The sequence below is a fragment of the Euleptes europaea genome, chromosome 1 (genome assembly GCF_029931775.1).
Source record: "Euleptes europaea isolate rEulEur1 chromosome 1, rEulEur1.hap1, whole genome shotgun sequence".
In the NCBI taxonomy this organism is placed as follows: domain Eukaryota; kingdom Metazoa; phylum Chordata; class Lepidosauria; order Squamata; family Sphaerodactylidae; genus Euleptes; species Euleptes europaea.
Window position 1 is genome coordinate 115,285,335 of NC_079312.1, and position 12,803 is coordinate 115,298,137.

General features: G+C 44.6%; 1 protein-coding gene across 1 annotated transcript in view; it reads left to right on the top strand.

The window, feature by feature from the left end:
* Positions 1–5,859: 5,859 nt before the first annotated feature.
* ADGRE5 (adhesion G protein-coupled receptor E5) overlaps positions 5,860–12,803 on the top strand; it is an 88,433-nt gene continuing 81,489 nt past the window's right edge. Inside the window, exon 1 of the mRNA XM_056848064.1 lies at positions 5,860–5,899. Within this exon, the coding sequence (XP_056704042.1) occupies positions 5,860–5,899 (40 nt within the window). The remainder of the gene's footprint in view (positions 5,900–12,803) is intronic.

Here is a 12,803-nt window from a genome sequence, read left to right on the forward strand (position 1 = left end):
GCTGACCCTGGTTAGGCTACAGGATCAGGTGAGATCAGACTAGCCTGGTCAATCTTATGAAATCTTATGCTGGTCTTTAAGGTACCAACTTAAAGTTCTACTAGGAAATAAGGGTTATATTTCTAAGTAAGTGCATTTTGAACTGAGCTGCAAGTATCTCATATACTAGATTAGGGGTGTCAAAGGGGCCCCCAGATCTAGCCCCTTGAGAGCTCTTATCCAGCCCACGAGGCAGACCCCCCCCCCACGCTTGATCTGGGCTGGTGGGGCATGGCCCAGCCTGACCAAGTGACATTTATGTCACATCTGGCCCTCGTAACAATTGAGTTCGACACCCCTGTTCTAAACTGAAATAATTTAGGAGAGAATAGCTTAAACTTTCATTGAATTTTAGAGGAAATTACATGTCTCACAGTGGTCACAGAGATACATATTCTAGAAATCATAAATTATTGCTTCCTAGAGAAACTCATTCTGGAGAGTCAGTCTTTTTCCTAAGTGGGACACAGGAACAGATCCAAAATATAAATATAACTGAATTTCTAGGAAATAGCTACTATGGTGGCCAAAATCCAACAGCTGAGGAGATTCAGGGAGGAAGGCCCATCACACATAACAGCTGCTTTTCCAGAAGAACATTGTAAAAATGAGGGCTCTAATTAGAAGACAATGTAAAAGGACAGTTTATAAAACAAGAAAAGTCCCTCAGGAATTCATGGGCACAGTTTAAGAATACCAGCATCACCATACACAACTTCTGAAAAGGATTATTAAAAAAAATTATACAGACATTGTTAAATACTAGAGTATAAGAAGCTATCCAAAGCAGAGACTGACTTTTATAGCCAAAGTATATTCCAAATGAGGGCAAATATTCTGGCAAGTTTAAAGTAACAGAGATAGTAAGCTGTGCAGTTTTGAGAAAAAGCACAAAGCTTTAAAAATGCATTTAAACACGGAAAGGTTTTGAGAACTAGTGTAACCACTAAAAGTTATGTGTTTATTTTTCCATTCCCATATTTATTACTTAAGACATAAATAGTATTTTTGGGAATATTATTATTCATAGCAATTGAAGGTTGGTGAAATGTCTTGGACTACTTTTCATTTTTTTTAAAAAGCCCATTGGGGCATTGTTGCTCGCATTTACATTGAACATCTAGCTCGCTGTAGAGTAACTCTCAATGCTCATATACTTATGCTAAAACTACAAAAAGCCTCATATGGTCTATGGAGGACCTTGATTCTCATATGTCTAGCTACATGGCTTCACAGCAACTGGAAGTAAGAGAAAATAACTTTGAGGAAATTTACTCCAACTCTTCCACTCCGGTTGCTACCATCCTCCCTGTATACTCGCTGTATATTTTCCATTAAACTAACTTTCTACGGAGAACCTGCCTAGAGGTCGTTTGTGGGATTTGCCTGGCGAGCCCAGAGCTGACAAAGCTTTTTAGTAGACAAGATTCTGTCATGAAGTTCACAGGATGACTGGACCAAAGTCACACGTTCTCCGACTAGCCCACTTCACAGGGTTACTGTGAAGATGATAAAATGAAGGGGGGGGCGGGACCAGAGCTGGGCAGGATGTAAATGTGGTGGACAGATTGAGAGCGCATTCCTGAGCTCTAAGGCCAAAAGAGCTCAAGAGGTGCACAAGTAGCCGCGTCAGCACCTGTGCCACTTGCGCTGGCAAGACTGGCATGGACACCGGCATTGGGCTGCGCACGCCGGCATTCCTGGACTGCCGTGACAGCGCAGCCCTGGGACACTGGCTCGGCCTTCCGCCAGCATCCTGATGGTGCAAATGTTTGCGCCGTCCTCCCAGGGGACGTTCCCGGGGCATTCTGGGTGACGGAGCTCCCAGTAGGCAGCTTCCTAACCCCTTCCAGCCTGGGAATGGCCCCCTCTGCCTTGGCAGTGCTGCGCCAGGTTTTTGCTGGCGCAGCATCGCTTTAGTCAATGGGGTTCCCCCCCCCCCGATTTTTATTTTTAAATGTAAAAAAGCCCATTTTCCTGCCCATGGCAGCCTCCAAAACCTCTTTGGTGGCACTGCGGCGGCACTGGGGCCACGCCATCCCCGGGTGCCACAAAGCTCAGGCATAGGCTGAAAGTTATGGACAATGTATTGTCTTTCTTTCTGTATCCTCTTTTTAAAGATGGTGTTTTGAGACCTTTGTTCCTTGGACCCATGTTTAAAAACAATGTGTCTCCTTCTCCATTAGAAAGGCACTCTGCAGATGCTCTTAGCCTCTGTTCCTTTAGGTCTTTGGGATATGAAATAGTAGAGTATAGCCTGATCTTGTCAGATCTCGGAAGCTAAGCAGGGTATTTGGATGGGAGACCACCAAGGAAGACGCTGCAGAGGAAGGCAATTGCAAACCACCTTTGCTTTATCACTCGCCTTGAAAACCCTAGGGGATTACCATAAGTCGGCTGTGACTTGACAGCACTTTACATACACACAGGAGACTCTTTGATAATCAGTCTTACATTGCCTGCCCTGAGTGCTCCCACTTTATGGGAGATTCCATCAAACTTCTTTGCCATTATCAGCTAAGGCTCCCTGGATCTCCAGGAAGATTTTCTAGATACAAAAAAACAGCTTTTGCCTTCCAGCCATTGAATAAGAATTATAAAGGGGTGAAATGCTGAGATAACAAATCAAGTAAGTGTGTTAAAATGCACTTTGGTTTAATGGGTAAACTTGTTATGTCTGCCTGTAACACAAAGCACATTTGTTGCAAATGCCAAATGGCACCTATACCTCCCTGTCATGATCCAGGCCCTGATTTAATTGAACCAATATGCTCCTCACATGCTGGACCGGTAGGGTTGCCAGCAGCCCCAGGTTGGGGAAAACCTGGAGATTTTGGGGGGCTGGAGCCTGAGGAGGGCGGGGTTTGGGGAGGGGAGGGGCTCCAATGCCATAGTCCAATTGCCAAAGTGGTCATTTTCTCCAAGTGAACTGATCTCTATCAGCTGGAGATCAGTTGTAATAGCAGAAGATCTCCAGCCACAACCTGGAGTTGGCATCCCTAAGGCCCAGCTATGAGGTAGCACAAGAAAAAAATTATGAAAGCTTCTCACAATGGCACCAGCCTCACTTAGTGCCGCCGCCATCGCTCTATACATATTTATATCCATACTTTTCCTATTGTCTTTGGAAGAAACATACTATCATACCATCCGTGCTTTAATTTTTCTTTGATAATATACTGGCACAATTATATCCCGCCTGCACAAATGACACAAAAACAAAGGTAACACAGCTGAGGGAGGGAATTTTCCATATCATTTATTTATTCACATAGCCTCCTCCTGAGACATAAAACAATTCTACATGAAAGGGCTTTCCATACACAACCCTACTTCCTGTCAGGCTTCCACAATGCTCTCCGTTCGCATTTCTGAGAACTCTAAAAGGCCATGCTGGAATTCTGTAGCACATTTCCCAGATTGGAGGAAGTAAATATTAATTAATCCCAAGGAGCAGACTTGGAATAATACAGCAACCTCAGTCTGTTTTGCCATTAACTTTGTGGTAGTCTGAGTCGGAAAGATGGGAGTATACGGAATGAGTTCCGCGCAATGCCAGTCTCAGCCGATCTTTCTCCTTCATTAACAATGCCCAAACAAACAAAATTCATTCTGAGATCAGAAAGTAATAAAAGGCATTAACCCGTGTTTGTTAACTGGAAACCTCTAATATCAGTGGCAAAATCGTAGAAACATTGCCCAACACATTGAAGAGTGGGTTTTAAGAAATAACATACTATGCTCATTAGTAATTGATAAAGTTTATTGTTTGTGGCCAAAGACCATCAAAATCTACCATACAAAGCTCATTAGTAAATTTATGCTCTATAGAAGTCTGTGGAAAGGGCAAAAGACTAACCAGATGTCTTTTTGGGAGGTGTCCTTTACTAGAATGTAGATGAAAGAAATAGAAATAAAATAAAACCACCAATATTTTAATGCCCTTGTATAAAGCTACGGTGTGGCCTCATTTGGAATACTGTGTGCAGTTCTGGTCACCATATCTCAAAAAGGATATTATTGCAGAGCTTGAAAAAGATGTGGTGATGACTGCCAACTTGGAAGGCTTTAAGAGGGGAGCGGACATGTTCATGGAGGAGAGGGCTCTTCATGGCTACTAGTAAAAATGGATACTAGTCATGATGCATACCTATTCTCTCCAGGATCAGGGGAGCATGCCTATTATATTAGGTGCTTTGGAACACGGGCAGGACAATGCTGCTGCAGTCAACTTGTTTGTGGGCTTCCTACAGGCACCAGGTTGGCCACTGTGTGATGGACCTTGGTCTGATCCAGCATGGCTTTTCTTATGTTCTTATGAGACAGCAACTTGTTAAGTCAACATGTATTAACTACATATAGGAGGGGAGCATGAGATACAACCGCAGAGGTCAAACCTTAGAATCTTCCTTTCTTGGATACTTGTATGGTGTGCATTGCTCTAGCAGTCTCAGCTGGAGGAAAGATTCTTTTTGAAGGGCCTGCAAGAACATTGACTCTGAGGAGAGAAGCGTCAGTGATGCTTTTCCTTCCATTGTTTGCTTGGTTTTCAAATCAGCCTTGACTGCTTGTGCAAAGTGCCATTTCCCATCACCCAAATTCCTACTTCTGCATTCAACATTTGCAAGTTATGAAGGCAAAGAGCTGATGGCCCCATGCAAGGAAGAAACAAACTTGAGGCGTGGGGTAGAATTTTTCTTCTGAAAGCACCCCACAACAATGGGAAAATCCAGAGACATACAGAGACAAATCCAGAGACCCACCCCCACCAACTTCCGTCCTGGTCCATCCCCTCCTTAAGGTTGCCAACCTCCAGGTACTAGCTGGAGATCTCCTGCTATTGCAGCTGATCTTCAGCTGGTGGCAAAGAGGGACCTGGCGACCCTACCCCTCCTAGTTCCCACAACCAGTGGTGGACTGACCAGGGTGTCAGCTTGCCCGATGGCAAATGGGCCCCGTGGGCCCCGATGAAGTGGCCCCCCCTTAAACATTAGACAATATGTTTAAAATGTTAATGACCTTTTAGTAGCTTGAAAATATAATAGATTTATTTAAAATTATTTATTTAAAATTTACAAAATAATTTAAAAATTCAATTATAACAATCTGTATCTACATTTAGTATCTACTGTATACCACCAGTAATATGTACAATATATGTACACTGTAATTACTAAAAATATATTTCACAAAAATTTTAATTGTACCTTTTTTCCACTGATGTGATTTTTGAAAATTTAATTTATTACTGATAAAAATGAAACGGTAGCCTTATGGTTGTGGGTGGGCCCCCTTTGGTCTCCTAGCACACAATATGTTTAGACCCAGTCCGCCACTGCCCACAGCTACCTGGAATGTGGCCAGCACCCTCTACCTTCAGGGCCACGACGCGCGGCAGTCCCAGACCCGTTCAGCCACCTGCTCCCCAAACCTCAGGGGGAAAGCGAAAGCGGCCGGGTTGCCTCCAGCGCGCCTCCGTCCAGGGAACCCCCGGGGCTTTCCCCGGGGGGACGTCATTGACGGTGAACGCCGCGCGCTCCGCAGGGGCCCGCCCGTTCTTTTGCATCGCCGTGGCCCTGAGCCCCAAAAGGGGGCCCAGCCCACCCCGCTCCGATCCAGCCCCAGCGAAGGCGCCTCCGTAAGGGGGCGTGCCTCGGGGGGAAGCCCTTCTCAGCCCAGCCCTGACTTTCCTGGGCGGGGCGGCCGCAATAGTAGTAGCCGCCGCCGCCGCCCTCTTTGCCCGCTCGTCCACGTTCCCTGATCCTCGTGGAGGTCTTGATTCAGCCGCCCGTGCGGATTCCCCGCGGTTGGGTTTGGGGCATGGCGCGAAATCCCGCACTGCTGCTGCCGCTGGCCCTGGGTAAGTCCCCGCTTTCAAGTGTCCTCGCCCTTTCGGGTCCCCTAAAGGTTTCTTGAGGTTTCCGCCCAACGGATTGGACGCCTGGTCCTCCTCGACTTCAGTTCGGAGGGCACTTATTTATTTTATTTTTTTGGGGGGGGGGAGACCCATCTGGATCTCCCAGGGTCGTTTACGCACGGGAGGTTTTGCCTTCGATTTGCCTCTCTATAGAGATGCACATTTCCCCCCATCCGAATTCTCTAAACTCTACACGGGGGGCTTATTTTTGAGTTTTAAGAATTTGGATGGGGGAAGTGTGCATAGAGAGTGGCAAATCCAAGGCAAATCCAACATACAGCCACATTTATTTATTTATTTTTGCACTTGTATCCCGCTCGCTGCCCTGACCTGGATGGCCCAGGCTAGCCTGATCTCGTCAGATCTCAGAAGCTAAGCAGGGTCAGCCCTGGAGGGGAGACCACCAAGGAAGTCCAGGGTTGCTGTGCAGAGGAAGGCACTGGCAAACCACCTCTGTTAGTCTCTTGCCATGAAAACCCCAAAAGGGGTCGCCATAAGTCGGCTGCGACTTGACGGCACTTTACACACACACACACACACAAATCCAAGGCAAAACCTCCCGTGCATAAATGGCCCCAGGGTCTTGTCGCGATGCTGTGGACTCCCGAGGGTAGAGTCGGTTCTGATGTGCCCTGGGTAGGGTTTGTTCCCTCCCCGAGGTCGTACTTCGCAAAGATTTTGCGAGTTCTGCATAATAACTGCTAATGATAACCTTGGAGTTAATGTGCTGGGGCATAAATACAGTAGGTTCCTTGTTCATACTTGGCACTGAATTATAAGAATTCTATAACTGTATATTAAATTGTAGTACAAGAAACCAGACGGCTCTATATTTTTATTTTATTTATAGAAGGTAGCTGGGTTTCTGACTTTTAATGTAGACTGGAATGTATGGTCAATTTATATAAATCAGTATTTTAAGGATAGAAAAATGACCCTAGGTCTTAGTCTACAATTTAGTAAGTTTAGGTTCTAAGATGAAAATAGCTAAATAATAACTAAAGTAAAAACAGATAAAGTTAAAGTGTTATTCACAAAATAAATAATATATATAATATTCTGTTCTGTATGAGGAACTGGAAGTCGGTTCTCTCTTTCTTTCTTTCTTTCTTTCTTTCTTTCTTTCTTTCTTTCTTTCTTTCTTTCTTTCTTTCTTTCTTTCTTTCGGTTTTTTTGCATACTTTGTATATTTTGGTATATTCTGTAATATTTTGCATACTTCATTAAATAAAAAAAGAAGAAAAGAAACCAGACGGCTGTTTGGGTGTAATTGTAAAAACCTTTTCCTGGGAGTAATCCCAACTGAGCCCTGACCTGGATTGCCCAGGCTAGCCTGATCTCGTCAGATCTCAGAAGCTAAGCAGGGTCAGCCCTGGTTAGTATTTGGAGGGGAGACCACCAAGGAAGTCCAGTGTTGCTGTGCAGAGGAAGGCACTGACAAACCACCTCTGTTAGTCTCTTGCCATGAAAACCCCAAAAAGGGGTCGCCATAAGTCGGCTGCGACTTGATGGCACTTTACACACACACACACACACAATCCCAATTGAATAGAATGGGACTGACTTCAGAGTAGACCTGTTTAGGCTTGCTCTCTTTGAACAAGTAAACTATTTTTTTGGTAATAAACTTAAAAATCAATACAGTACTTTTTCCAAAATAACCAGTCAGGTATCTTCTCAGTGCTTTGTTTTTACTTCAATCCTAGGATGTAGATAAGGGGCTGTTGTTATAGATAAGGGGCTGAGGCTCAGGAACTGTGATATGTCAAATAATAGTACTTAGCATTTATGCAGCACTTTCAGTGTTCAAAGCATATAACATACACAATTACACAATTGCCAGTCATTCTTAGTCCTGTAAGATAGGCCTGTACTACTACCCCACATTGCAGGGCTACGCCTGAGTAGCTTACCCAAGATCCCATGTTAGTTTATAGGTCAGGTGGCATTTGAACTGGTGGTTATCTTAAGGTTCACAACTCTTTCTTCTACAACAGGGGTGGGGAACATCAGGCCCGAGGGCCATTTAAGGCCCGTGAAATCATTTGGTCTGGCCCTTCGTGGGTCCTAGCAGATCTCTAGCTCAGAAGGATCTAAGACTGGCGATCCGCCTCCTCCCACGGACAGGAATAGCCTCTATTCAAGGCAGATGTGAGTTTGTTTTGCCGAGAAAGGAACCTTTTTTCTCCCTTGCAGAAGAGTCGTTAGCTATGGAGCTGCTAGGACCGCCCAGGAAACGGTGTTAACCCTTTCCCACCTGGGCCGTGGAGAAACGTATTCCCTCTGTACTACAAGAGGGCGGGGGCGGAAGTGGCGACAATGGAGGGGTTAAAGGAGGCAGGGCCAGAATGCACCGGGGGGGGGGGGGCGGAGTTCTTAGCCAGTGTTTCCTCATTTCACCCCTGCAGGCAGAGGTAGCAGGAGCCGGCTGTAGAATCTGACCCTGACCATGCAGAGCAGGAGCTACTCCAGCGTGCAACTGGACAGCTACACCCAGCTGGTGCGACAGACCATCCTGTGGCACCAGGTGGGCGGGTGCGCCATTGGTTGGATGCCTGCCTGCTTGCCCATGCGCGCGGGGGGGGGTCATCTGGGGCAGCTGCCTGCTTGGGGCTTGGTCAACTAATTTTTAATTTGATAATTTTGTATGGCCCGCGAATGATGTTATAAATATCCAAATGGCCCTTAGCGGAAAAAAGGTTCCCCATCCCTGTTCTAGAAGCTGTGCTACATCAGCCTCAAACTGTTGTTTAGCTGATATTTGAACCAACCTGTCCAATTTATGCTGTTAACTAATGAAATAAAATACAATATTAATAAATACAGTGAGAAAGGTGAGTCTGACAAAGGTGCCGTGTTTAGAGAAACCCTTCCTGAAGAAGCATAAAAACACAACCTCTTTCAATAAAAAAACCATTCTTAGAATAGCAGTAAAATACTAACATTTTAAACTGAATATTAAAAGAAGTTTAAAACACTTAAACCAATCAGAAATGTCTAGTGGCAAGTAAAATGTATATCTCATAGCTATGGATTCCCCCTCCTAAGTCAATAAAAAAATCCTACCAGGTTTGCGGAAAAATCTTTTTTTAAATCTCCCCCCCTAATTAATTGGGGGTTAAAATCCTCAAAAAAGGTAGCAGTGATGTCTGTGCCTTGGGGATGGAGACTTCAGGTGGCAACTGACAACTGGGGATGGCATAAGAAGGGGTGAGGGAGGGGAGACGGTGGAGGGGAGAAGATACTGTGAACGATTGGGGTTAAAACGATTGGGGGATAAGAGGGAGAGGAGTAAAAAAGAGGCAGTAACAGGGAAGGGAAGGTAGAGGAAGATGAAATGGAACCAGGAGGGTGGGAAGGAGAAAAAGCAGAGATTAAGGAAATCAGGTGGGGGCGGAAAAAAGAGTGAAGGGGGACAAGAGAAAGAGCAAGGGGTGAAGCGGAGGCGGGGGGGGGATGGGATTTCCCCTCCCACATGAGTTCTTGTTATGAGTCGCTCTTGCTGTGTGGTTTGGTTAAGACTGTAATTTGTAATATATCTTCAATCATATCTGGAAACATAAACCGCACTGAAAATGTGTGTATATATACAAAGGATATACAGGTTGTACCAATGCTGACTATTTTAATCTAGACTAAGATTGTTCTTGGCAACTTGGCCTTTTGTGCATCTTTGAAAAGAATCTTTTCGTGTGTCATGAAAGATAAAAATGGTGAATAAAACTAAAAGATCTTATGAGGGGAAAACATTCAGAATTCATTCTCTAGGCTGTCTTTACCTAAAACATACATAAAACATGGGACGCAAATTCATGATATGGTATGATAGGCATGAAGAAGAAGAAGAGTTGGTTTTTATATGCCGACTTTCTCTACCACTTAAGGAAGAATCAAACCGGCTTACAATCACCTTCCCTTCCCCACAACAGATACCCTGTGAGGTAGGTGAGGCTGAGAGAGTGTGACTAGCCCAAGATCACCCAGCTGGCTTCGTGTGTCGGAGTGGGGAAACAACTCCTGTTCACCAGATTAGCCTCCGCTGCTCATGTGGAGGAGTGGGGAGTCAAACCTGGTTCTCCAGATCAGAGTCCACCTCTCCAAACCACCGCTCTTAACCACTACACCACGCTGAAACAGAATGTTTTTTTATTTTACATGATATAAATATATACTTTGTGATACACACACACACACACATGTATGTGATTTCTCTGTTGTAACCTTGCTGGTCATTTTATATCAAGAATGAATTGTCAAATTCAAAAAACCTTTATTGGCATAACAAATCGTGCAAGGTATTCCAGAATTTGGCAAATGATAAAACATCAATATCGCAATCTGTAGCAATAGATATGAATAAAATGAGGGATGAATTGTCCCCCTCTCAGAATTTTTTACTTTCGGTTGTTGCTTTTTCTTCCTTTTCCTTTTCACAAATCTCCCAGGCTCTCAAACAATGCAGTTGTGGTGCTGTCGTGGGCCCCAACCTTTATGGATGGGGCTGCATTTTCTCTATAGTGACATTTGGGCTGTGGAACACTGTGCCCCACTGAGGTGTACCTGGCCTCAAAATCTGCTGCCTTAGTAAGGGAGCTGGCTCTTTCAATTTTTCTGGGTAGAATTTTACCTCAGCTGCATTTGTGCAACTTGTCATTGTTTCTGATGTTTTAAATGTGTGTTTTTAGATTTGCAGCTGCCTTTATTAATGTTCTTGTTTTCGTGTGTTTGTGTACCACTTTGCATATCAAACGTTGTTGCTCATAAATTTGGCGCCAAGTGACGGGCAATGCTGTTGGTACCAAAACTCTGAAGCTCTGTCCCCAGAGAGATATGTCTGTCCCCTTCTGTTGCCATCTTCCACCAGCGGGTAAAGACTTCTTTGGTTTTATTTGGCAATCCCTCCATGATCCCTCCTTTCTGCCCAGTGTTTTCACTGTTATTTTTATGTTTTTATGGGCATTTTAGTTCTGGTTTTAGTGATGTGATTTTTGTTGGGTTTAATGTTGTTAAAGATGTGGTTTATTATGTATGTTTTTAATTTGTTAGCTGCCTCAGTGGACCTTATGAAGGCAGAAAGGCAGAACATAATTTTTTAACAATAAGTAAAATATTTACAGGTGACCATTTCCCCAGTGCCACATTTTCATGGGGGTGGAACTTCAGGATGAATTGCTGCTTGTCACAGCTTTCAAATGCATAGGATCCCTGCTAGGAAAAATGTTGGCAGCTGTAACACCCTAGCCAGTTTCTTCCCAGAGGCAGAGAAGGAAGCCAAGAATCTTGGCTTCTCACACCAACCTCTCTAGTGCTCCAGACACAACTCCCCTGTCAAAACTTGGCTTCAGGGCCCAAGCATCATCCCTCCGGGCTCTGTTCAGATCTGTCACATTTTTTTCTTTCCACTGTCCCTGCCATCCCACATTATACTTTTAAAGAAATGAAATAAAGATGTCTCTTTCTTAAAAGTGAGATCCAGTGTGGTGTAGTGGTTAAGAGCGGTGGACTCTAATCTGGAGAATCAGGTTCAATTCCCCACTCCTCCACATGAAGTCTTCTGGGTGACCTTGGGCCAGTCACAGTTTTCTCAGAGCTCTCTCAGCCCACGTGGAGGCAGGCAGTGGCAAACCACCTCTGAATGTATTTATTGCATTTATATCCCACCCTCGTTCCTGGCAAGCCGGGCTCAGAATGTCTCTTGCCTTGAAAACCCTACAGGTCGCCATAAGTCAGCTGTGACTTTACTGCACACATACATACGTCTTAAAGGACATAAATAGACCATATTGTGGGTTGCAACCCAGGATCTCCCTGCGCTTATCCAGATCCTCAGGCCGTGGAAAAGGAACTCCTCTCATCTGCTTGTATGTAGTGTTGGATTCAGCCCGGAGTCAGTTGAGGTAGCAAGTGACACAAGCTAGGAAAAATTATTTTCTGCTTTAAGGAGTATTTTTTACTGTTTCTCATGTTGAGGCATTACTGGAATTTCACATACTTTGGCCTTAGTTGGTTCTTCCATATAAGTGTGACATCGGGGGGGGGGATGGGTGACATCAGCCTTGTTCTAGAAATGATTGTGCTTCTCCGCTGCACCGCAGACGCGAGCCAAAAATTCCAAACCTGGTCACCTCGTCTTGGGGTCTTAAATCTAGCCCTTGCCCCCAAACAGAGTGACTCAGGCTGCAGTCTTATGTGCACGCACTTGAGAGTAAGACTCACTGAATGTAATTGGACTTCCTGCCGAATAAACAGGCACTGGGTTGTTCAGTCGGTTTCTTCATTCTTCATGTGTGGCATTTAGCAAAAGTACATCAAATAAGCGTGGATGCTATTTCTACCCGTGCTGTGATTATGCAGTGGAGGAACCTTTGGCCCATCTCATGTTCTGCTCTGAATGGTGCTGTTGCTTTTGTTGAAAATAAGATCCATCTAAGGCCAGGTCCCTTTTTGTTGAGAACAGTATAAGGCTGAATGCATAACTAGTCCCCCTTGATAGAGCAGCATGTTCCTCACAAAAGTCTGTCATCTTGGGCAAGATTCTACTATTCTGCTTCTTGGCATTAAATCCGCTTCTGCAAAGATTCGTCTTCTTCCTGCAGTTTTCCTTTTGTTCCTTTGGTTTTTGCCTGATTAATTTCTTCCTATTTTGTGACAGGCTGGCTGCTTCTCCGACATTCATGAATCAACTGTAATCAGCATTAGGTGGGAATTATTAAGTACTCTGTAGCCAGACAAGCTCACTGTTGATTTTATTAAGACAGTTGTGAAATAATAAGTGAGCAGATATTTTTGGCTAGCTACAAAGTGAAGAACGGTGATCTCTCCCCCTGCCCCCCCCCCAATATTATAC